The 26,276-nt window shown below is 41.9% G+C and overlaps 1 protein-coding gene across 1 annotated transcript in view; it reads right to left on the bottom strand.

The window, feature by feature from the left end:
- Window positions 1–18,816, bottom strand: part of PPP3CA (protein phosphatase 3 catalytic subunit alpha) — a 295,701-nt gene extending 276,885 nt beyond the window's left edge. Inside the window, exon 1 of the mRNA XM_019926474.3 lies at window positions 18,682–18,816. Within this exon, the coding sequence (XP_019782033.1) occupies window positions 18,682–18,739 (58 nt within the window). The 5' untranslated portion in view covers window positions 18,740–18,816. The remainder of the gene's footprint in view (window positions 1–18,681) is intronic.
- Window positions 18,817–26,276: the final 7,460 nt, after the last annotated feature.

The raw sequence follows: 26,276 nt of genomic DNA, 5'->3' as shown, positions 1-26,276 counted from the left end.
TACTTATTTTTAAAAAGCAATTTGACCCACAAGAAATGATTATATAACAGGGGGTTATTGTGAACTAAATGAGCTAATACGCATGAAGCATGAGGGGCTGTTCCTAGCCCAGAATCAGTACTCACTAATTTTTAGCTCTTTCATCACTATTTTATTAACAAATGAATAGCAATGATGACTACCCATATCAAGAAAACTGAATGCAGATATATAACTCATTTTCTAGAAAGATATGGCTTCCATTTGTTCAGTGTTTATGTTATGACATTCTCTCCTACACTCAGACCATTTGGTATAGAGATAAAATGTTTGCCCCAGAGTCAAAATTTGACAATTGATAACATGATGTCCCAGATCTGCTTTAACATACTTCACTAAAGAAGAAGAAAAAAGGAATATATAAAGCAAATATAGTGAAATCAGAATATCTCCATGATTAACTGTGAGTTAAGTACATGGGGGTTAATGGTCGTCTTCTCTCAACCTCTATGTATACCTGAAATTTTTCAAAATAATTCTTAAGTGTTCTACTTTTTTTTTTTTTTTTTGCGGTACGCGGGCCTCTCACTGTTGTGGCGTCTCCCGTTGCAGAGCACAGGCTCCGGACGCGCAGGCTCAGCGGCCACGGCTCACGGGCCCAGCCGCTCCGCGGCATGTGGGATCCTCCCGGACCGGGGCACGAACCCGTGTCCCCTGCCTCGGCAGGCGGACTCTCAACCACTGCGCCACCAGGGAAGCCCAAGTGTTCTACTTTTGAATCTCAGCTTCACCACTGATTAGTTCTGTGACCATGAACAAATTATTTAACTTCTCTGATCCCCAGAAGACTCTTCAGTAGGTTTTCACATTAGCCACCTGATAAGCTTTACCACAGGAATTAAAGGAAACAGCATTTTAAAAAAATAACTGACACTAAGCAGGTCACATCATAAAGACAAATTTAATTTTAATCCAAATGGGTCAAATTTAAAGAGAAGCAAAAAGAATGGTAAAGTGTTTCTAAAATAGAAACAGGTGGGTCTATGATGACTGAAGATGGTTTGCCATCACCCGGCCATTTCATCCTATTATCCCTTTCTTAACAGTCTAGACCAGATTCCATCATAAATAGCAACAAGTAACATATAATGAATTCTCCAGAATGCCATATCCTGAGATAAATGCATAAAAAGGTTTCTTGCATGACAACACAAGGGTCAATGCATGTCAATCAACTAAGGGTGACCTATAGACAAACATCACATCTAGCTGCTACACTATTGCCCTGACTACAAGTAACATGGCTTTTTCTCACACTCACTACTTTCATTTATGAAAATCTCTGGATAGCAGCTGGGGACAGCAGTTCAGGAGGAAAGTAATATCTTGAATACATGCCAAATAATCAAAAGCAAACTATCACTTCTGGTTCCATCTCTTCACAGGACAGGAGTTCAAATAAGAACAGATGGTACCTTTATTATCTATAACATAATTACATAATCATTTAAAAATATACATTATTGGAGACAATTCCATCATTCCAGAAATAAATCCAATCATTCACAAAACCTCACCGTTGGAAACCTTATACAGAGGAAAAGTGCATAACTTCACAATACACAGTTTAGCATAAGAGTGACAGGGAAAAATTATTTTAGATAGTGGATATACAGTAAGCGATTTATGCACGTTTCCATTTTTTAAAGAATATGTAGAAAAAATGACACATCAAATCTCACTTATATCCATTCCAATTGAATTCTAATCAAATGTTGTCACTAAATGGGACTCCAAGGGGCATGACTCTCTTCCATAAGTACAAACTCTAAAGCCTGGAATGTGCTGCAAATATGCTGGCCTCCCTCTTCAGTTAAAGAAAGAACAAATAGTAAAATGAGTTCAGGAGTCGTACTTTCCAGGGGAACTCTCAAAAGAAGCACTCTATGTTATTAATCTTCTACTCTACAATTTCACTCTTAAGACACAAGTTAAAGCCACGTTTTTTAAAAAAGTAACCAAGCATGTTTCTTACATATTTTTCATACTGTTCATATATGGAATGAATGGGACGCTTAGTCACTGGTTATTTTACTTAAGATATTCCTATCTGAATACAGACTTACCTGATATGTTTCTTTTACTAATAACATTCAAATTATCTATGCATGCAATAATAAACACTAAGCATAATCATACCATGGTATCAATTTCCTTAAAAGGTAAAGCTTATTTCAGGCAAGGTCTGGCTCAAGGATTAAAATAAACACACACAGCAGGAAAGTTGTAACGTATATTCTGTTTCTTCAAGCCATGAAATATATATTTATTTATACATATATACTTATAAATAAAAAAACAAGAACTGTCAATGAAATACCCTAGTTGTACTGCGCTCTAAGAATTAAGGTTATTCAATTTTTTCTTCTATGTGTTAATGAACACCTTTAAACAACCACCAAAAAAAAAAAAAATCATATTTGAAATCCAAGGTTCACAAAAATGTCACAGGGGGGAAGAAAGGAGAGGAAAAGAAAATATGAACCTAAGATGATTCCAGCAGGGAAGAAAATTTCCCACATACAAAGGTATTAGCCGTGAAGCAAGGGAAAGCCAGAGGCCTCAGTATGAAATTGGAGCTCCCTGAATTCACACTCAGGGCATCAAGGCAGGGTGCTCCATCTTTCGTTCCAGCTGAGCCCGTGACCTACAGCAATTTTACCTGCAAGAGTTCCCACAGTCAGTCCAACGAGGTGTAGCTCGATCAGAAATGTGTTTAGCAATCATATGAACAAAGAAATGAATTTCTCTAATCACCTGCCTCAGAGAAGCATTAAAATTCTCAATCTGAATCATCACCCTTTTAACTAATTACAACATTGGTTTAAAAGTGCAACTAGGCTAGTTCTCAGCATTCGCCATAGTACAGGATGGTTACAAGTGGTAAACGAAAAATTCTGATCTCAGAACGATTCGCATTTGCATCTAAAATGCTACGATGAAACCACATAACTCCCTCCTCAAAATGTTTCATGTGACGTCTCCTTGAAGTGGCTTTCACTTTAGCTATGTGTGGCTTCCTTTATTTGCTTTAGTGACAAAAATATGAACATGAATATAAAGAAGCAAAGACTCTAAAACAAAGGCCAACAGTAGATACCACAGCCAGCACTAGATTTTTTTTTTCATGGTTTTAACCTAAAGGAAAAACTCAAGGTCCAATAAAAATACCTTCTTTATGTAACTCACAGTTAGCACTCTTTTTATGTTTTAGATTAGTTTGTCTTATAACACAATGATAGGGTCAGCGGTGCCAAGTAAAGCCTGGTTAACAGTCCCATTGTTTGTGAACCTCAGCTACATATTTCTAAAAAGGAAGCCGATATACTTGCCCCATTAGAAAGCTACATTTTTCTCCCACAGGAAAGGCTAATGGTGTTCCACTAAAGTGATTTCCAGCAGTAACAACATTTTACATAAAAACAAATCCCTAATAAACTCTATTTTCTATCAATTCATTGATACCAACTAATGAATGTGGCCTTGAGTATACTTGAGCTTAGTATCATGGTGGTAAAAGTCCAGGATCTAGAGTCCAAACACCTGCTCCACCACTCACTCGCTTGCATGACCTTGGAAGGGTACTGAATCTCCCCTAGTCTCAGTGTGATTAGAAGGCTAGAGCTAGGTAATGCATGTGCAGGGCATATACATTAATGTTATTAACATTTTTAGAATACAAAGCTCGTGTGTGTGTGTGTGTGTGTGTGTGTGTGTGTGTATTCACTTTACTATCTATTTACTTTGAGAGAGATCCTATGGAGAAACAAAGTAGCTGACAAGTTAACAAGTGTTCTCTTCAAATATAATCAGGTGAAATAACATATTACAAGACATACGCTATTAATAAACACACCAACTCCCTAACCATTATCGATGGAAAATTCATTCCTTCCACTCCCTGAAATGACAAAAGATTAAAGGAAGTCTCAAGGCAGGCAAAGGCACTGGAAAATTGTTTTTAATTTATCATTCTAAAGTACAGCTATAGAAAAACACATCAATTAGGTAAGGAAAAGGTCAAGGACAACGATTACTCAAGCACCTCCCTTTTTTTCTTTTTTTAAACAGAAGCCACAAGTTTTTTATTAACACAGGTGGGATTTTTTCCCATGTTATATATGCAGAACCTAAAATAAAGATTTGTGAACTCACTCATCCACACTGACTGGCTCCAAAAATTCATTTGGTTGCCAAGCTTAAATAAAGGCCTAGGCAAATCTACTAAGGACATAAATTGGGGCAAATAACTAGAAAGAAGAGGTAAAAGAATCCATATGTTTAAATAAAAGATCTAAAAAGCCTAGAAGCTCATATTATATTATTAGCACAAGCTAATGCTTGTGCTTAGAAGTGTGTAAAATAATTACAGAATCCAGAGTAAAGGAGACCTGGCTTATACGTTTACATGAAAATGCCTGGGGAGATGGATAAGGAAGTCAGGGATTCCATAAGTCAAGCGTACTAGAAAAAGCAATCCAACCTGGGCTACGTTAATAAAAAGTATGATATTGGAGGAGAAAAAAAGCAAGTACTGCTATCACTATGTTTTCGTGATGATCAGATATAGCTTTTCCAGTCAATTCGTTTGCTGGAGAGATAAAAACAAAGATTAATTATGTGCCAGTCATCATGCTAAGCCTGGGGAGATGAAGTGAATAGAGGCTTGTCCTGGAAGATTTCACAGTTAAAGAGAAAGTTGTGTTGCAAATGTTTGTGATACCCTGTGTGTACCAAGTACAAGAGGAAGCACAGGCAGCTATGCCTGAGGGGATCAGCAAAGTAAGTTTTACACAGAAGAAGGACACAGTAATGAGCAAGAGTGTTCCATGCAGAGGAACAACAAACAGAAAACCATAGAAGGTATCATTGGGATTTTTAAGTTGTTCAGTTTAGTTCCATCAACTTTATATAGACCAAATAGCCCCATGCATGCAGAATACACATGTAAATAAAAAATGTTCTCCCTGCTCCCAAGAACTTATATTGTAATAAACTGAAGACACTTAAAGTAAGTTCAGCACAATGTGACATACTCTATATATACTGTAAATATTTTTGATATTCAGGCAATAAGGGTCAAATCCTATAATATAAAGAATTCCTAAAATTCAGTCAGAAAAAGATCACCAAAAATGGGATTAGCTGAATCAGATGTTCATTTTTAAATGATCACTCTAATGATAATGAATGTTAGAGAGGGGACAAGTTTGAAAACAAAGAGACTAATGTTGGGAGGATACTGCTGCACTGGGTGAAGTATTTAAAAGATCTCAACTGAAGGACAGATTTAATTAACTGGACAGATGGTAGTCACATTGCGCCCAGGATAGAAAACACAGGAGAACAAACACCCCACTTTACTTTCACCATATCCATCCACAGCAACTGCTGCATATACGGTTTGAGAGAAAGATCCAGACAAAAGACTAGATAGCAGATACAGATGTGTTAATCATCAGCCTATAAGCAGAAGTAAATCCTATGAGTGTAAGGAGGTGAAACTGCCTGGAAGAACTTGTAAAGGGATAAAAGAACATTTAGGATTCAATCAAGACGAGCTGACAAGTCAGAAAAAGGGGAAATCCAAGAAAGACAATGAGGACAATGTTTCTGGAAGAAAGAGGTGGCCCACCATGTCAAATATCACAGAGACCAGCAACTGGACAGTCATTGGTGACCTTTGCCATACTGTTTCAGAGGAATGGTAGAGGCCCCCAAACTACAATGGATTTGACAGTGGGTAGGAGGTGACAAAGTATATGCTTTAATGCAGGTTAATTCTAGAAGAAGAACGCTGCGCTTTCAAGGGAGCTGTCCAACAATAAAATAACAATACCTAACAGCTACCAAGGGCTCTTTTTGAGCAGGCAGTAGGGAAGGCATTTCACATACAATTCCTCTCCTGGCTACCACCACCTTCAAAATCAGTATTACTGTTTCCACTTTTCAGTTAAGAAAAATTGGGTTCGGGATGATTACATAACTTCCCCATGAACACACAGCTGGCACATGGAGAAAGGAGGATTGAAATGCAGGTTCTGTCAAACCATAAACCAGTACTCTTTCCACACTCTGATGCTGCCTCCCCATCACTGGAAATTAGGGGGGGTAGGGGGTTATTAACCATTTTACAGGAAGGTCTTTTTTTTCTTTTTTGGAAGATAGCTAACTAGTTGACTTTAAAAGTCACTTCCACCTTCAACAGCCCATGATTCTCGCATATACTTTGCTCACAGGTAGCTGTAATAGCTACAGAATTTCAGATCTAAATGCTCATCACTCCTTTTGCAGCACTTTTTATGCCATCTTCACTTTAAAATAAGCCCACATCCTAACAATGTGCCTATCATGCTACACACAGAGAAAATTAATATCGGTTTCATTTATTTTTGCCAAAAAATGAAAGTACAGTCTCTGAAGACAGTCACTTCCGTTTCCGCACTCCACAGCATGCTGCATCTTCTGCTATTAAAGTAATTATAACTTATATTGTGATTTGCTTTCACACCTCACACTGGACAGTAACCTTCAGAGACTGTCTACTTTATTGTAAGCTCTGAGAACATAGCACAGAGCCAGGAAGCAGGGGGCACTAAAACTCTGATGCATGCATGCATGGACAGAACGGAAGAATGGATGGAGAGATGGATGGTGTGGTAAGTGAAGGAAATAATATTTTTAATAGCTATTTTACACTTGATAATGGATTATTTAATCTATTTACCAACTGGGGGATATTACAATGATATACTTGAAGGAGGCAGCATGGAAAATCGAGTGGTACAAGAGGCATGGGATATGGATTTAAAGAGAAATGAACGTTCACTCACAAAAAGACTCCTAAAATACAGGATTTTTCCTGGATTCAATACCACCCAAAGGCAAAAAAACAACAACAAAATAAACAACTAGTCAATTCACTAAATTATTTTTTAAAGATCAGTTACTTTCGAAACCTCTATCAAGAAGGCCAATCTTATCCTAAATAAGTAATTTATAATGGAATTTCAGGTGTGACCCCCTAGGAGATGTTCGAGGAGAGAAAGTTTCATAAGGAACTTTGAAATCACCCCAAAAGTGCCTACCTATATGTTTCAAGATCTATTCAATCTACAGATCTGGCTAGCAAAGGTCTGTTCTCTACTCTCAAGTCTCAGACTTTTTTTTCTCTCAAGATGCATATGACATGACATTCACTTGCACAGAACACTAGCATGAGTGAATCCAGGTTCTAATAAACTATCCTCAAAAATGCTCACGGAAATGAAGGCAAACACTGCCACAGCTCACAAGAATGTCTGATTTCCACTGTGATTAAAGGCGTATCGGTAAGATCAAGAGGACTGCAAGCTATGCAAATACCCACCATGACAGCTGCAGCTCGCATCCTCTCCCGCATGAGGAAACACATCAGGATGAAGTGAAAGTAGCATTTTAAGGCTGAACTTGAATCCACCCTAGTTTATATATAGATATTTTAAAATAAGTCATTTGCAAACTTCTGTATGTCATTATCAGTAGCTGTTAATACCTCACAGCTGAGTGTAACACAGAACTGTGTTGTGACACTGCAGTTGGAAGCCACTGGCCTCTTTTAGGCCTCGGTGAAACTTAAACTAGTTATCAAATTACGATCAGACTCGCTGGGTTAGCCAATTTCAATGGCCTTAGGAGCTGTTTATCAACAACTATTAAAGACAGAGTGTGCCAGAAGTTAGAGCAGGCAGAAGAGGCAGGTTTGGGCTCTGGTCAAGTCGGGTGCTGAGGCGCCTTCATGGTGTGATTTGAAAAGTAAACAAGGAACTTGGCCTGTCCTCAATTACCCCACTAAACCACCGTGGTGTCAGGCTATCACACTGTCTTTAGTACTCGCCTGTATTACAAATAAAAGCAAGCAAAATACAAACAATGCCTACAGAAGTCACTGGTAAAATGCATTTGCTAGCCAGGTTTTCTGGAAAGCTCCTAGTTACAGAGCAGATTAGGTATTCGATACCTTAAAGCTGCAGATGCAGCAGGACTGGGAGAAGATACAATTGAAGGAAAATTCAGTAGGAAGGGCACGAGAAGTAAGAGCATCCCGACTCTGGGGGTCCTCACCCAGAAAAGGGACATCATGGGATGGATGCTAGACTGGGCCCCCCAAGTGGAGGACTTGCGTTCCAGGAAGTTTAAAGGTTAGCACAAGAACAGTGAAGCAACCGAGCCCATGGTGCTGGAGGTTCCACAGAAGGAAGGAAGCCAAGATGAACCTTTGCCCACTTCCCCAGTTTCAAGAGACCCTGACAACCTGATGTGGTTTTCCAAGAAGGCTACTGGGATGGGGAAAAGCCCAGAAACCATGACATGTGGGAAAAAGCTAGAAGAGTTAAGAACAGGGAAGCTGTTTTTAGTATCAAATAAGCTCTCTTGCAAAAGAAAAGGTTCATTTCATCGAACTCTGTAGGGCAATGCAAGGAACAACAAACATGTATGTCAGAGCATCAGACTGAGGTCAAACATTAGGAAACATCCTGACGGGCAGAAATGGCCAGGATAGAGCAGGAGATCTTAAGAATTCGGGAGCTCCTTCTCACTAGATATGTTCACAGGCAGTGGAAAACTATCCCTCAGCGAGTCTGGACAGGGGTTCCACACTGGGGATAGCCTGAGCTAGATTTCTGGGGCGCTGTCCCATTCTAGGAGTCCGATTTGTTCATTGTGGTTAGGGTCAGACTTGAGCAAGTGTAAGAGATAAAAGGTTTCCCACATAAACTCCGATCCCTCTCACCAGTTCACAGTCAGAGGACTGGCTCCAGGCTGGACAGGAGTTAGATTTCCAAGGTTTCTTCTAGCTTCAAATTTTCATAATTTTAGTCTCAGATTTACACCCAAATAAATGAGGATCATGTATTCTCTCTATTCAGAAGATCCCCACAATGCATTCCAGGGTTAAATGTCCTTGACTGGTTATAAAAAATAAAAAATAAAAAAATCACCTAAATCCCTAATGCTTCCGAACAGTGTTTTCTCTTATCCACTTGATAGTGGTGACGGATAACATCTGAGTGTGATCCGCTGTAGAAAGAGACTTTTTAATATGTTAAATCTACAGTTTAATCACCACTCAACCTTTTCTTTTTAAGACTGAAGAATCTCTCAGTTCCTGTCACAATTTAAAATCCTTTAGTCACTCGGAGGGGACCTCTTTTTTCCCCCCCAACATATTCCAAATTTTCTACATCTGTTTCTAGAAGTGCATGTGCAGTGAGACACAGCACTCATGTAGAATTCTGACTAGAGGTGAAGACAAGAGCGATTCCCCCCCGGCTGCTAAACGCAGATCGGCGAAGGTTGACAATGATGAGATTTTTATGTAGGAATATAGTTTCCCTAGTCTTCAGCTCCTTGAAGGAAAAGTATTTCTGTGCTAGGGAGACATTAAATCCTGGCTCATAAACCAGAGTTGGGAAAGCCCCGGCTGGCCTGCTTTAACGGGGAGCCATATGACCAAGTCTGGGCTCGTGCAGATCCATCTGTGGTCCTCTGTGACAGCCATCAGAGCAGGCAGCTCACCATGCTGCCTCCCTGTTGCCTCCCTGATCCCAGGGCCATGCTTTCCTCAAAGCATTCACCATGCAGATATGCCATCAGGAGAGCAGACTCACAAGCAGCCTGTAGTCCCGGCCTGAAGACTTTTTAGTATTATGACACAGACACCTCATATTTGGGCCTGCAGTACGTTGTACATCTCTGTTTTGGTTCCTACACGTATTAACCTTTATTCATTTGGATTTGCGCGTTTCTCGAGGTAAGCAATATGATTGTGAAGTGGACTCTGGGCCTCCCAGATGCCTGTCACAATAGCTCACCCCCACAGCCTGGGATCATCTCCAATCTTCCTGAGGAAAAAAAACATCACCTAACTTTGAGTAAATCGACCTATACACCCTTTGACACTGACTCACTGAAAACTAAGCACTCCCTGGGTAAGCCACTATTGCCAGTTATGCTTCTGCAGGCTGGCTATTAGGCAAAAAACATACAACCCCAATTATAAAACAGAGTATTTCAAAACTCATGTGAAAAACACCTTCTCCAGGACGGGCACTTACAAATCAAGAAACTCCTCACGTTTGTGAGCCACCCATGATTTAAGATCCACAAAATTTCAAAACAGCAAAGAACCCTATGATTTAGAATTTTAAATCCCTCTTATCCTTTATCTATTATTTCATTCATTTAACAATCGTGTATCAAATGCCTGTTCTAGGGTAGGCCCTGTGCTAGGGCTAAAGATACAAAGATAAGTGGAACCAACACCCAGTCTCCTGGGCTCTCCACTTCTGGGGAGGAGAGGCAGTCAGGTAAACAGATCATCACAGCAACATGCTCTATTCAAGGTGTCCGCTGTGAGACTGAAGAGACTGTGTCCCTTCACTCCAATGAGCGAAGGTATCAGGAGATGTGGGTCCCAGAGGAGGTGACATTTGAACTAAAGCTGTAATATAATGAGAATTAAATGATGAGAACTGTTATCATGCCAATAGTCAGACCCACACAGAGAAGGTATGCATGTACTTTAATTTATTACCATTAAATATACATAGCAGACCAACAATGCCAGGTTTAATAATAAAAAGAAATTTAATTCCTTTATAAAAAGCAAAAAAAATTATACCACAAACTTGAAGCCCTGACTCAGGTTCTGTCATTTTAAGAGAATATATTGTGCTTTTAATTTAATTTGATAAAATGGCATAGCTCACAAGATGTTTAAAACCAAATGTCAATGGATGGCTTAAAGCCCACTTAGGAGAACATAAGGAGTCAGCAGAGTTGGTGCCACCTTTTTTAACTTCTCACGGCCCCTGTATCTTCCCACTAGATAGCCTCCAGTGACACTGGGGGGGCAGAGAAGGGCAGGAGCTTATGCTGGAGAAGGCTGCATTTCTGGATTACAAAAGCTTTACAGAAAATGATGAATTGAGACGTAAACAAAGGAAGAGAATTTTGCTTTGTTTTGGTTTCGATTTTTCATGTTTTGTTTTTCGTCATGAGATTTGCCAGGTCATTGTTCTCTTCAAGTCCAAGTCTGGACAATAGTTAAAACATATAAATCACCCAATAAATCAAACACTGAATGATTAACATATCTTTTCTCACTCGTCAAAAATTGATCGGCCTAAGGAGAAATACAACAGAAACTGAAAGAAAGCTTTCAGGTTCAAGTTAATATGCTAAGTTGAAAAGGATTTAGCCTTTTAAACTCAGTTGGCATAAAGCCAGTCCAAATGACCAAACAACAAAACTGCCCTCAATCTGTGTCACCTTCGTAATGCCTTCTTCTCATACTCCATTCCCTGATGTCGCTGGAGAAGGCAGCATTCCAATTAACCGGGCAGTCACCATATAGAGCCATCTACAGAGAATCGAAATTTATATAACGCACTCAAAATAAACATATAATGTGTCTCCATTTATGGCTTCAGGAGACGCGTGATAATTGTGCATTGCCCAAATCATTCAACAAGAATTTATTCAGTGCCCAAAGTGCAAGGCATTGAGCTAGGCACTATTAGCTAGGCACTGTATTTCCCAAACTAAAAGTTTGAATACACATTTTAACAAATCATTTTATGTAACTTCCAAGTAAATGCAGCAATCTTGGGAGATACAGTTTAGACACTGACATACTAAAATTTCCAAAACATTCCAATACTACACAGAGACAACTGAACATTTTAAATCAGAAGTAGCTGCTCCTCCCAAAAAGAAAAACTGGAGCTATACAGTCACTGTAGAAAGAGACTCTTTAACTCTTAGAATCCTGGAGCTGATGGGAAATATTTTTTAAATTTAGCTCCATATGAATAAAATATTCTCTCTGAACATCAACCATCATTCTTCGGGTTTCACAACTATAGGAAGTATCTGAAATTGACAAACATTGAAAGGTGGTATGTCATAATCTGGAGGCAGCTGTTAAGGTAAATCTTTGGTAATTTACTTGTTTGTTTTGCTCTTTTGCAGAGACATGCAGAATTTCCAGCTGTAAGGGATAGAAGTTCAAAGAAAGTCAGAGAGACCACCTTTCAAAATAGACTTGAATATATTTTGCTGTGAAGCAAAAGCACAGGCTAGGGAAATAAAAAGAAAAACACAAAGTTCTATTCCTCTCTATGATGGTCTCAAAAGGAATCCATCCAATTCCAAAAACATATAGCATTTTAATAACTGATAACTGCTTCCTCAGAGTTTGTTTTTTTTTTTTAAATACCTGCATGTGCACTTGTGAAATGGATTTGAGATTCCAGCAATAGGTCTAAGCCCTCAAGTTAATAGTCCACCTGCTTTAAGCCATTATTCACAATCCCTAACCGTGGAGGAATATGAAATTTTTAATTTGATTTCTTATATGAAATATAATGGATGGCTTATCAATGACTACAGGACATGGGAATATTATAAAATAAAATGGGTTCAAAATGCCAAAATGCAAAGAATATTAAAGACAGTTTACAAACTGAAACCCTGTTTCAGTCTACATCATTCCTACCTGATGACTGTATTTTTAAAAAGGAGTAGATCGCCTAAGAAACACTGGCTCCTGGGCTTCCCTGGTGGCGCAGTGGTTGAGAGTCCGCCTGCCTATGCAGGGGACACGGGTTCGTGCCCCAGTCCGGGAGGATCTCACATGCCGCGGAGCGGCTGGGCCGGTGAGCCATGGCTGCTGAGCCTGCGCGTCCCGAGCCTGTGCTCCGCAACGGGAGAGACCACAGCAGTGAGAGGCCCGGGTACCGCAAAAAAAAAAAAAAAAAAAAACACGAAACACTGGCTTCTATTTTCTAGAGCTTTCCCTAGAAATTAACAAAATCCTCAAACCAGAGTAACAATATGGGCCATTATCTGTAGTTCTGACAAACAGTCTTACAATAACACCTTTCAAAATAAAAGTAAATAAAACTCCTTACCAGGAGTGTACGCTATTTCTATTTCTACGTATATATTGATATGAATAGAAAACACTGTTTAACAGTTTTCCTTTAGTAAACTTCATGCCAAGATCAAACCAGATTTACCATCAGACTTTAAATTTCTGCTAAATATAAAGATATAAAAGCTTCTCCTAATAAAACTATTTTATATAGCCAGTAATTCAATAAAGAAAATTTCAAAACAAAATGTGATATCCTAAATATTACTAAAAGAAGTGACAGTTTCAAACAGATGCTCAAGAGAGAAGAGCATCTTTGCCAAAGGGAAGAATTTGCTTACACTCACCTCCATTCTAGTCCCACCTGTGACCAACCATTCTATCTATTCTGGCTCCATTTCTTCAACCATAAAATAAATGTCACATGAGCTACCACTGTAGACCCAAGGCATTCATGAATTCCAATATTAATGGTCCTGACTATTCTTGAGTGACCCTGAAAACACATTAACATGCTGTCATTTGTAATTCTGTGTCAGCAGTGACTGAATTGCCATTCCCAGGTGAGTGGACCAAGGGTAACCTTCCAGGCTCTCAACTCCCATTTGATGATCTTCTGGTTCTCACAAGTGAGTGGCGAGTACAACTGCTGCCCATTTATACAGAGGACAAGTAGCCTGTGATGTTATTAACACGTAACAGTGGAATTATAGGAAGCTGGGACTCAAAATCTCACTGTATTCCTCTTGAACATCAGGAGAATGCTACACTAGAAAGCTGCTGAAAAAATTAACAAAGTGATTTTTTCATATCATTTAACTGGATTTGCTAAAAGGAGACTATGTCTAGAAAAATGCTGTTTTCCAATGAGGTCACTCTAAGTGGATTCTTTATTTGGTTTCATAATTAGTTTCAACTTTACACATGGCTGACACAAAAAAGATAAGGAAAAGCAGAAGAGGCCAATTATAAAAGCTATAAACGCATACTATGTCAGTCATATTTCATCTCTCTAAAATTACAAATAAAAGCACATCATAAAGAAACAAACAGATCTTAAAAGGCATATTTTGAAAGTAATCTAAACAAATATCAGAGTAAACCTCTAACTAGAGCCTAAGGTGTTACTTTTTTCACATTTTAACTGGATGTCTTAGATTGTTCTTTAAAGCAGAGGTTCTTCCCACAGTTCCCAAAACACTATTATTTTTTAAACGTTAATTCTTCTAACTGATGGCACTGGAATTTCCCTGAATCCCAGCTGCAACTGTTGCCTTAAGCTTTAAGTTTACAGAATGTTTTGAAAACAATGCACTTATGTTATATTTACTTTATAGTGGAAATCCTGAAAGGATTAAGGAAGAGATCAACCTAATTTGCAATTAACAGCATTAATTTGCATGCCGTTCACTAAGTCCTGAAAAGAATTTGTTCTCTTTTGAAGGATATTCACCATGCCCAAATCGTGTTGCTTATAGTATTAATTAGATAAGCAGTCGGTCCCCTTTCTTCACATCCAGTGCTGATGTAAACTTCAGCCACCAAACAATGACATTTAGTCAAAGTTTCAATTAATGATACTGAATTAATGCAGTTTTAATATACTCAAATGGAAAACCAGATACATGGAAAAGCTCAACTGATGGTAACAAACATCAGTAAAATAAATTCACAATGAGCTCTTCTTGACACACTGCAAAGAAATGGTATTATTTAATATTCCATTTCAAGATCCAAACATGACAGTTATCACTGATGTACCATATTTTTGTTTTCTTTAATTAAGTAGTATTACCAGCCTCATTCAGCTAGAAACACTAGTGGCTTGAATCCCTATTTACTTAACATTTTACTTAGCTACAATCGTCTTGCTTATAAGATCCTAGATAGCTTTCAAGAATTTCTCTATGTGTACTTTGTCTACACAAATACTATATAAGCTGACAATACACAGAAGGACAGCTCCTTTTTTTGCATTCCCAAGAGTTAAAAGCAATCTGACATAAAGCACAGGGGTCCCCTAACTAGAGCTTTTGAGAAATTCCCCAAAACACTTCCCAGGAATTGACCCCTCAACAACCTACCATGGTATCTGGAATTTCTACCATTTGGGTTAAGGTAAAAGGCCCATTACAAAATACCTGGAGATGGGAAGAGAGGAAAGGGCAAGAGATTTAACAAAGCAGCAGACTTGTCACATACAGTTCGATTTCCTCCAAGTATTTAACTGTCATATAAGCAAAGTTCTACAGCCCAGCCTGTAGGGAATGTTAGGGCCACACGAAGAAGAGTTAAAGACAGGAACAGGCAGGGAGACATGAAGGGAAGCCAGAGTTTGGAACAAGGCCCGTGGAGCACCACTGAAGAGAAAAAAACAGACTATGGGTTGTATTAAGGGAGGAGAGGGAGAAATAGTTATTCTTCTATTTATTGACTTCTGTCTTTTGCCTTATAATTATACAATGTTTCTTTTTAAAAATATAAAACAGTAAATGGATCAAACTATTCTGCTTTCCAACAAATGGCACTACCAAGATGTTTTCTCTGAATTGTTTTACTTTCCATTGTTTTTATGCAAGAACAGACAAAATGAAACAGCCCAAGTTTTGCTAGATGAAGTAACTTTCTGACGTTATCTAAACGAATGCTTTTCCTCTCCAATGCTGCCATGCCCTTCCATTTTTAAGGTTTAAAAACTGACCAGGGTCTGTGAACACACTCAAGAAGATGCTGAAAATCTGAAAAACTACAGTCAGTCGAGACTAAAACTCAACCTGCCTACCTTTCTGAAGTTGCATTCTGGAAATACAAATCAAGAAATCTGTCACATCATCGCATTACTACAAACAAAACCACAAGCACAGCTTTATGTGTAAACAGCAGTTTGTTATACAACAAAAGCCAGATCACACTAATGAAGATAACTGTAAACAAACGCCATGGCCGCAGTAATAATGATCCGAATTCTTACTTCTACTTGCGAGTCAATGTTATCTGTACTTTATAAAGTGAAAGAATACTTAAGGAGCACAAAAATTTCACTTGCCTAGTTTAAAAACATGAGTCAATCTCAGACCACTGAGATAAAAGTTCTAACAAAATTTAGAGTAAAGTCATGGTTTCATGGCTTCGTGAACTATGTCTTATTGAATTTTTGTAAATGTGAAAAATCGTTTGGTAACCTGTATTCCATTCTGCAAACATGTACTTCCTACTCATTAAGCATATACATATGTTTTCACGTGGAAATGCTATGTCATAGAAGACTGATAATCAAAATAGATTATCATCTCAAATGACGGTAAAAATCATATGTATGACAAAATGTCAAATCCAACTTTCAATAATGCCTCTTAAGCCAACCATATAAAGTCTATAAGAAAGCATAAGAGGAATAGCAATAGTATATCCACCTTAACATCAGGATTCATCATAAAACCTTTTCTATAAACAAAATTTCACACTTAAAATTTCACATCGAGATCCCTATCAAAATATATGCAAAATTAACTTTTCCTATTTTGAATCTATTACATCCAACTGCATTTCAGTTCTGCAAAAATAGGTAAACCAAATTTTTTTGAATTATCGGTGGTCATGTGTATGTATAATGAAAAGCCATTTATGATAGTATGTATATAATACAGTACTGTAAAAAGGCAAGACAAAATAGCCATGGAATGGTTCAATGGGCTCTTTCACATCAACAGGTAAAGACATCAAGCAGAACGTATGAACAATTATTTTCACATTCTTCACTTGATGATAATTTTACATTTACAGTAAGAAGCCACACTCTGCGATTTAAAACAGAGAACTGACCTTATGTGTACACATGAGTGTTTTCTAACTGCTGACACATTTACTGCTATCATTTTAATTGTAAGCTTTACATCAAGTGTTTTGAAAAAAGGTAATCTCAACATACAGATTGGCGTTACACCTAAACTTCACACCTTAGGGAGATATTTGTTATTCTCTGATATTTCAGCAAAAGGTCTTAATTTTTGAAAATGTCAACAGAGGCCCTTAACACAAAACATGGTTCTTCTGAATGAATGTGAATTGACTGTTTACATGAAAATCCATGCCTGCAGAAAGAATAGCTGTGCATCAATAGACCTATTTCAAGTCATTTTTTTAGAGCTATTACCTCCTTATTTTGATGGGTCTGTGAATACTGCACTGAAGCAGGAATGATTCTAATAGAACCAAAACAAGAGAAGAGAGAAGACACACATACACACACTCACACGCACATTACTTTAAAAAAAAACTGAGCAAACCTGAGTGAAGCAATGAATAGTTCCGAAGCCCCATAAGGACTTATGCATCATGCATGGTCTTCAGACTGCTGGGTTACTTCACCTAACTGCCGACTTCATTGCCTTGCACTCTACTTGCATGCTCAGGCCACATTAGATACTATCTCTGTTCGGCACAAAACACACAGGCGTATACACACACACACACTTTCTCTCTACACCGTCCAGCGCTGTTTCCAATTCCAGAGGCCCGCTCTGCGCGTAGCCCGTGCCCATCCCTACTCTGCTCCGCGTCCTGACTCCAGGAACGTAGGGATACTACATTTAGGGATACTACTTAATCCTGGTGTATCTGCTTTGTGGCCTCATCCTTCCAGGATTCACAGGATGGTTCCACCCCAACTCCACCACGGAATACAACGGAGTCGGCGGATTCCCAGGTGCGAGAGAGGAGACCACTACCTGTCCCCTTCCTCACCCCACGCATCCCGGCTTCTCTTCGCCAGAAACCCCAGGGCCCTCGCCGCCAGGAGTCTGTGATCCCGGGGGGGAGAAGAGCCAATGACAGAAATCAAATAGCCCGTTAACAAGCGGGTGCCAGGGGCACGGAAGAAGTGAGCGGGGTGAGGTTACCACCGGGGAGGTGTGCTCCAGCAGGGCACCCTTCAAGAGCAATGACAGCTCGGCGGGGGCAGGCTGGGGGCGGCGAGGGAGGCTGGGGAACCGCTTTCCGTGTCTCTCTCAGGGCCTGCGGGGGAATCCCGGGGCGGCAGCGGCTGGGCTCTCGGGTCGTTCCCCGCCTCCCACGCCCCCTGCGCGTCCCCTCCGCCACCCCCTCCCTGCGGCCGCCCCCGCCCCGCGCGGAAGGAAGCGCCGGGCTCCCCCCACGCTCTCCCGCTCTCTCGCGAGTCCTGTGCGGGCCCTTTCAGAGGGAAGGGAAGAGGGAGGGGGCGCGGAGGGAATTGCTGCAATGGAGCGCCGAAAGAACCCTGCCCGAGCGAGGCAGGCGGTGGAAAGCCACGGCCACATAAAAATGCCATATTAATTTCTGAAAAGCCATAAATCACCCCTCCCTCTGCAAAAGAAAACCATAAACCCGATCCCATGCAAGACTGCGAGCAGCCACCCACTTCCTATTTCTGTCACAGCAGCTACACCCTGCCAGCAACCACCCCCCGGGCGCCCCCTCCCGCCACCGCCACCGCCAACCCCGCCACCGCCTCCCCTCGGCTCAGCCATTTGCCAACTGACGCCCCCGTTACATAAAAATGCCCCAAGGGGGGCCGGGTGGGAAGCCTGGGGGAAGGGCGCGCGAGGGAGGGGGGTTCGAGGGTTGCACAATATCCTAGAAGGTCCGTGGCTGGAGCCGGGAGAAAACCCGGGGTTGGGGGAGGGGAGGTGAGCCGCCCGGCGCCTGCGGCACACTGTGCACCCGGGCGACCGCGGCGCGCCGCTTACCTTTCACCACCCTGTCGGTCGTCGACAACTTGGGATCAATTGCCTTGGGCTCGGACATCTCCGGCCGCCGGGGGACAGCGACGCGCTGCTCGTCCGTCCTACTGCACACCCCGACCGGACCGGCGGGCCAGACACTCAACGCCGCCGCCGCGCTGCAAACCGCTTGGCTGGAGGTCTGGGCTCTGAGCTGGCTTGAAAGTTACTGCCTTCTCCGCGCGTCCCTCCTCCTCCTTCGCCGCCGCCGCCTTCACTCCTCCTCCGCCGCCGCCGCCAGCCCCGCCGACTCTGCTCCGGGCTGCGCGTGTGTGGTGGTTATTTATTTATTTTCTAAGCACGCCTCTCGGTTCTTCTTTTATTCTTGGGGGAAGGGGGATGGGGAGGGGAAGCGCACACACGAGCACCCACCCCGGCACGGAGATCGGGCACCGCGGAATGGAGCCCCACGCGCGCACACTGCCGGGATTAAGACCGATCACATGGGGAGGGCCGGGGGCGAGGGAGGAGAGGCAGGGCCGCCGATGTCAGTGCCACCAGCCGCGCCTCAGCGTCCCCGGCGGCGGAGAGGCGGCCGCCGCTGCTGCTGCTGCTGCTGCTGCTGCCGCCGCTGCCGCTGCTGCCGCTGCCACTGCTTCCCCACACAGAGCACCGCCGCTGAAGGGCGGCCGCAGGAGACGTCCCGCCGCCGCTCTCGGCCGCGCTCGCCTCTGCCTCCCCGCGCTGCTCCTTCACTCACACAGGCACAGCCGCGGAGCTCGACAGACACAGTCCCTGGCGCAACCTACCCTCCGCCGCCGCCGCCGCCACCGCCGCCACCGCCGCCACCGCTCCCGCCTCCGCCTCCTCCCCTTCCTCCTCCCGGCCCCCGCCTCTAGCTCTTCGGCAGCCTCCTCCTCCCCGCGGAGCCCGCCCCCTACTCCCCCGACGTTGGAGCTGCGGGCGCTCATTGGCTAGTGTGCGCGTCACTCACTGCCAGCGGCGCTCCCCTCTGGTCCCGCCTCCCGCTCCTCCTCCTCGTCTCCGCCCCCCGTTCTGTTTTCTCGCGGCTGCCAGTCGAGCGGGTCTGCTGCCTCCACCGCCCAGTCTCCGCTCAGGTGTCGCTGTTGCTGGCAGCCCAGGATTAGGGAAGGAGAATGGGCAGGGGGTCGCGGCTGGAAGGAGAGAGGCTCTACCATGCCTCCCCCAGCCCCATTTGGCCTCCTCCCCTGGACCCCGCACACACACCCCGCGCCGCTCTGGCAACCGTGCCAGGTCGGCTGGGTTAAGCCGCAGTGTGAGTAGCCAAGTGCGGAGGGTGTCTCCGGGTGTGTGCGTGGCCCGCGAGAGGGCAAGAAGGGAGGAGGCGGAGGGAGGAGGGAAGGGGGTGGGGGTGAGAGGCGACCGAGAGAGGGCGGAGGAAGGAAGAGCGCGAGGAGCTCCGGGGCCCGCCGCACAGCTGCTGTCGCTGCCTCAGCTGTCCAGAGAGAAGCGCCAAAACGGGGACGAATAAACAACTTACCTTGGAGAGACGGGCTCTGCCTGTGATGGGTGTACGGTGGTTTTCCTGTTGGGGCTTTTGTGGGGCGTGGTGTAGTGGTTATTAATGTTCCCACCCGTGCATCCACACCTTCCGACGAACAGCCGCTCCCGAGTGTCTCCGGCCAGGGACGTGGCGGAGAGTGCGGGACGCTATAGGACGGGGGACCGGGCTGTCCACTGAGGATGGGGACGGGAGTCCAAGCGACCCTGGGCAACTCTGAGTTACCTGGGTCAGCCCTGCTGGTCTCCAGGGAGAAATGGGGATGCGAGGGCGGGAGAAACACCAGAGAGGGTCGCCTTTTCCCTGTTGACACTGCACATCCCGCGACTGGTCGTAAATGGTGACCCCACGTCTCCCTTCCCATCTCCCTTCCCAGCACCCGATACCACCTGGTGCTTCTGGTACCTGCAGGGCACTGAAGCCCAAAGTGGGTCCCCATTCTGGTATCCTCCCGTTGGAAGGAGTGTGGAGGATGGAATGGGAGGTGTGGAAGGCCAAAGCGTGACAGTGGCCCAAATGCTCCCTTCTGACCTGCCTGCTGCGCCACAGAATGAGGAGCAGGTCTCCCTCTGCAAGAAGGTCACCTCTCCACAGCCCCTCTCCCCAACCAACCTCAGCACCAAGGACCAAGGACCAGCAGAGGCTGGGGACAGGGATTAGATTAAAGTTCAAAATCGAGGGCTTCCCTGGTGGCGCAGTGGTTGAGAGTCTGCCTGCCGATGCAGGAGACATGGGTTCGTGCCCCGGTCCAGGAAGATCCCACATGCTGCGGAGCGGCTGGGCCCATGAGCCATGGCCGCTGGGCCTGCGCGTCCAGAGCCTGTGCTCCGCAACGAGAGAGGCCACAACAGTGAAAGTTCAAACCCGAAAAGAAGTTTTAGGAATTGTCTGATGACACTGGAGTGTGGCTTCAGCGGTGTGGCCTGCAAGGAATAGGAGCTCAAACTAGGAGGCAGGTGAGCCTCTATGGAGGCCTTTTTAGCAAAAGGAGACCACGCAAGGTATGTCCCTGACTTAGGGAGACTGCCATTGGCTCCAAATTCTGCTGCCCAGTTCACAACCCTAGGATTGTTTTGTGGTAATTAGGCAGACAGTATATTCAGTAAATATGTATCCTGCCCTTTTTATATGCCAGACACTGTGATAGGTAATTTGTGTGGGGTGGGGAATTGTAAAGGGCCCTTGCCAGTAATAAAGCCTAGTCCAGTAGAACTGTCATAAAAATATGAGCTCTGAGAGGCCAGTGTATTGCCTCAGGAAGGGACTGTTAACAACAGCCCCCTGAGCACAGGCAGAGCTAGTTGCTAAAGCAGATTTGGGAAGTTGGTCCCTGGCCAGATGGCACACAGCAAGGCAGGGATGCCAAGACCTGTGGGTGAAGAAGAGGGCCTGCTTGAGGCAAGAGCAGGAAACCATGTCCAGGTATGCTCACTTCCAATGCCGCAACGTTCTTTCCCACATATTGCAAACAGAGATACAGTTCCCACCATTATTTGGACTCACTTTTCAGGTATTTAAAAAAAAAAAAAAAAATACCTTTGAACCAAGCTCAGAGACTTAAAAAGTCAGTACCATAGAAAAGTTTTATGAAACAGATAGGAAATTAAGGCACACTTTTCAGGCACACCCTTTAGTCTGCTACAAGTCTAGGACACCTCCTAACTGAGGTATGTGTGGTAAAAAAAAAAATGTTATGAATCATAATCACTTTATAACACATCTTATTATCATCATGTGCCTTTAATGCGTGTGTCTGGTTCCACACTGTTGCAACACAGACACATCTTCTTAATCAAAATTAAACCCTACTCTAAGGAAAACTAGACAGCAGCATATTAACTAGAGACTAGTTATGTCCAAGTAGCTGGCCTACTGATAGAGCCAAATCATCTTTTTTATTTAGATATTTTCAGGTGTCCTACTATCTGCTACTGACAATTTTTTTTATTCTGTTAGATTGCCCAAGCAGTCCTTGATTATGTTACCTCTTGCATCAGGTCACCTTAGACATGGAATTTACATTTTCAAAAAGTTACTGCAATTCCTGGATGCTGACTTTGACAATGTCCTCTATTTATGGAGAAAAAGAGAAAAAAAAAAGCCTTGGCAAAAAAAAACTTACTGTCTACCAAAAGTTGTATTTCCCCTTCTTTAGTATACTTCTCTCTGCAAAGCATCTGTCTAGGTAGGGACTCCATTTCCCGGCCTGCACCTGCTTGCATCTGAGTGGGTCCATGAGACTGGTTCTGGTCAATGGGCTGTGGGCTGAAGTGTTTCATCACTTTCCAGCTAAGGCCGTTAAGCAGCAGATATGCATTCTCTAGCCCATGGGGTCCCGTCCTATAGCTGGATTCAGAGGCTTCTAGGGTCCTGGAGGAGGTGTAACCTCAAATGGAAAGAGCTCAGTGCCTAAACTACCACATAGAGAAATGCTGCCCACCTACTAGAAATCTGCATTGGACTTTACATGAAGAAAAAATAAACTCTTAGTGTTGCTCCATTGAAATGTGGGGATATGTCTGTTAGGGGAGCTAGTATCACCAAATTAGCACACAAAATTTATGTTTATTTATTTATGTTAGTTCAAAAAGTAAAATCCAGAATTATTGTGTATCTGTTATATAACTACAAGAAGACTAAAAATATTCTTATTTTTTTAATCACATGAGCATCAAACCTTGTTTTTTTATAAAGAACTATTGATTTGCCAGTTGTGTTTCGAACACCTGTTCTGTGCAAGGTACTGTGCTGCTAGATAATGCATAAATGTATAAAGGAGTCAAGATTTAGTCCTTTCGTTCAAGGATCTCAAAGTCTTGTTATACAAGAGTTGTACATATTTTATCTCTGCAAACATTTAGGTGTAAGGTGCTACTTCATCAAAACTAATTATGAACATAAATATGTATGAGAAAAGAAACTATTGAGGATTTGGAGTCATCTATGCATTCAAATGCTCCAAGTCACAGCTTACCTCCATTGGTACAAATTATCGTAAATGAATAAATGAATAATGTTTTAGTTTGCTATTAAGTGCTCTGCTAGATCTAGAAGCTTTTTTTTTTTAAAGAAAATAAATAAAGATATTTCATTTTGTATTCTGTTTTGAGAATAACCAGCTTTTGAAATTTTCGACTTTCCTTTGGTTCTTGGTTGAATTACTATCATTTTGACTTTAAGAGCTGAATAGTAACTTCCGGTTTCAACTCTTCTGAGACACGCACTTCGTTCTGAGTAGTTGATGGCAGACAGCAGCATGTCTGACCTATTCTTACCTGAGATGAGGGAGCATAGTGCTGAAGGACCTTGTAGACAGCCAATCCTGGCAGAGCCATGAATATGTATGAGAATTCGATTTATTATCTTTAAGCTAATTCCTATGACATGGACTTTTAACATGTTCTACCCTATTCACTATAGAGTCTCTATGAAATATGTATTCAACATGGATTTTATTTGAGGTTTAAACTAAAAGTGCTTCTTATTGTTTATCTTTTGGATTGCTCTTGAAATTTTATTGAGCCTTGTTTTTTTCCAGAAGATAGTTTTACTCATTTAGGAAAATTATTTTTCAAAGAACATGAAAAATTGTTATACCAAATGTATTCAGGAATAAGTATTTTTTTTTCCTCCGTCAGGGACCAATCTATAACTTATGGAATTGTATGCTAAGTTTAATATGGAGAGGATATATTTTATGTAAAATTTGGCAAGACTATGGGCAATCATTATTAATTTGGATTTAATAAACATTTTTATATTTGTTTTATTTGTATTTATACCTTCATCTCATATCCCAGTTCTGGGCACACAGTAAACGCTCAACAAATTTTGCTGAGTGAATTTTAAAAGTCTATTGTCATCCAATATATGAGGCACTAGAGTAAGTACCACAGCCCCTACTCTCAGGGATATTTTAATATTACTAATATATATATAAAAATATTTTTTATATCTATATATTATATCTATATATCTGTATATATACATACACACAAACTGGAGAGAAATCTTATAGCCCTTTCTCCTAGATAGTTTGAATTCTAATTTTATTATTAAATAAAAAATTATGAATAGATTAATGGTGTCAAGTCATAAATGTTCACATTTAAAATAACTATATACGTTGTATTATATTGATAATCTAAGAACTATTCATGCTGTAAAACTTTATGTATTCTGGCTTTTCTAAACTCAGAATAGTTGACCTGAAATGAGCTGAAGTTTACACTTGAAGTGCTTTGAGAACAACTTCAAGACCAACATCAAATGACTTAGCAATCAAACTAAAGATACCATGTTGTGGAAGACCTGATAAATCAATTTAGGACAAACTTTCTCAAGCCCTCTAAAAGCATATTTGCATATACAAAATCAATATAGTAACTAGAAATGAGTTTCACTCTTTAAAGCCAGGAGAAATTTAACCTTACCCCAAATAAGTTTTGCCCATTATCGATTGGAAATTCATGAATTTGCAAGTAAACATTCTATTAAAAAAGAATCTTGCACTCAGTCTAGCCATCTTCCCATTTACTTCCAATTAGTGGGGTTTTATTTTGCTAGTATTCATGGTTATTGGAAATCCTATATTCAATAGGCATTTATTGAACACCTATGCATATCAGACACTGGGAATACAGTAGGAAAATATCAAGGTCTCTCCATTCATAAACCTTACATTCCAGTGAGGAGAGACAGATGATTAAAAGTAACAATTAAAAGCAATTACACATACAGGTGAACGAAGCGGTAAAAATCATGTACAGTGGTAACAACACTGGAAGCAGTGGTTGGCAAAGTGGTGTTACTGTTGTGGACAGATTGTTTAGGGAAGACCTCTCTGAGAAGGTAATATTTCAAGAGATTCAAATGAAGTAAGGACAGTATCTATGCAGCTATCTGAAAAGGGAGTGTTCCAGGTTGAAGAAACCACGTGTGCAAAGGCCCTGATGTAAGAGTCTGACATTTTTAAAGAACTGTCAAAGGAGGTCAGTGTAGCTGGTGCACAATGAACTAGAGAGAGGTACAAGATGAGGTCAGAGAGGTGATGTAGGGTCAGATCATATAGGGCCTCGTAGAACATAAAAAACTTCTAAACATTATTCTGGTGAAATAAGCAGTATTTTATTAGGAAAGGAATATGATATGATTTAAACTTAAAGAAGATCCTCACTCTTTTGTAAGAACTGACCCTGGATGCAGTGGTTGGAAGGGAGCAGGGGTGGAAATGGGAGCACCAAGTAAGAGACTATTGTCACAATCCAGGCTAGAAATAAGGTACTTTGGATTATCGAGTTTAGAAGGAAGTAGTGAAAGCTATCCTATTCCAAATATATCTTAAAGCAGAGCTAACAGATTTGCTGATGGATTGGATAGACTTTGTGGGAAAATAAAAAAGAGGAGTTGAGAACTCTAAGGTTTGGAGTCTGAGCAAAAAAAAAAAGATGGCGTTACCATTTCCTGACAGAGGTAACATTGGAAATGAAGAGCATATTTTGTGAAGATCTAAAGCTAGTTTTAGATATGTTAACTTTGAGATGCCTATTATATGTGGACGTGGAGATGGCCTATAGGGAATTGTATATACGCATCTGGACTTGAGAGGAAAGAGCCAGGCTGGTGAGTAGTCGTGGCATTTCAGTAGTTCTTTTTTTTTTTTTTGCGGTAAGCGGGCCTCTCACTGTTGTGGCCTCTCCCGTTGCGGAGCACAGGCTCCGGACGCGCAGGCTCAGTGGCCATGGCTCACGGGCCCAGCCGCTCCATGGCATGTGGGATCTTCCCGGACTGGGGCACGAACCCGTGTCCTCTGCATCGGCAGGTGGATTCTCAACCACTGTGCCACCAGGGAAGCCCTTTAGTAGTTCTTTATTTTAGTTAGGCGGTAGGGAGAAGAGGAGGGACCAGAAAGGAGTAGCTTCTGGGGTAGAAATGTGGTATCTCTGAGGTCAAGCAAACGAAGTGTCAACAATGCTGAAGATTTGAGTATAATGATAACTGAGAATTGACTACTGGTTTTGACAAAAGGTGAGTTCACTGGTGATTTTAACAAAGCAGTCTTTATACCTATCTAAAATAG

Source organism: Tursiops truncatus, chromosome 5 (genome assembly GCF_011762595.2).
Source record: "Tursiops truncatus isolate mTurTru1 chromosome 5, mTurTru1.mat.Y, whole genome shotgun sequence".
Lineage (NCBI taxonomy): Eukaryota > Metazoa > Chordata > Mammalia > Artiodactyla > Delphinidae > Tursiops > Tursiops truncatus.
The sequence above is the reverse complement of the archived record's forward strand: the minus strand, read 5'-3'. Positions and strand labels throughout refer to the sequence as shown.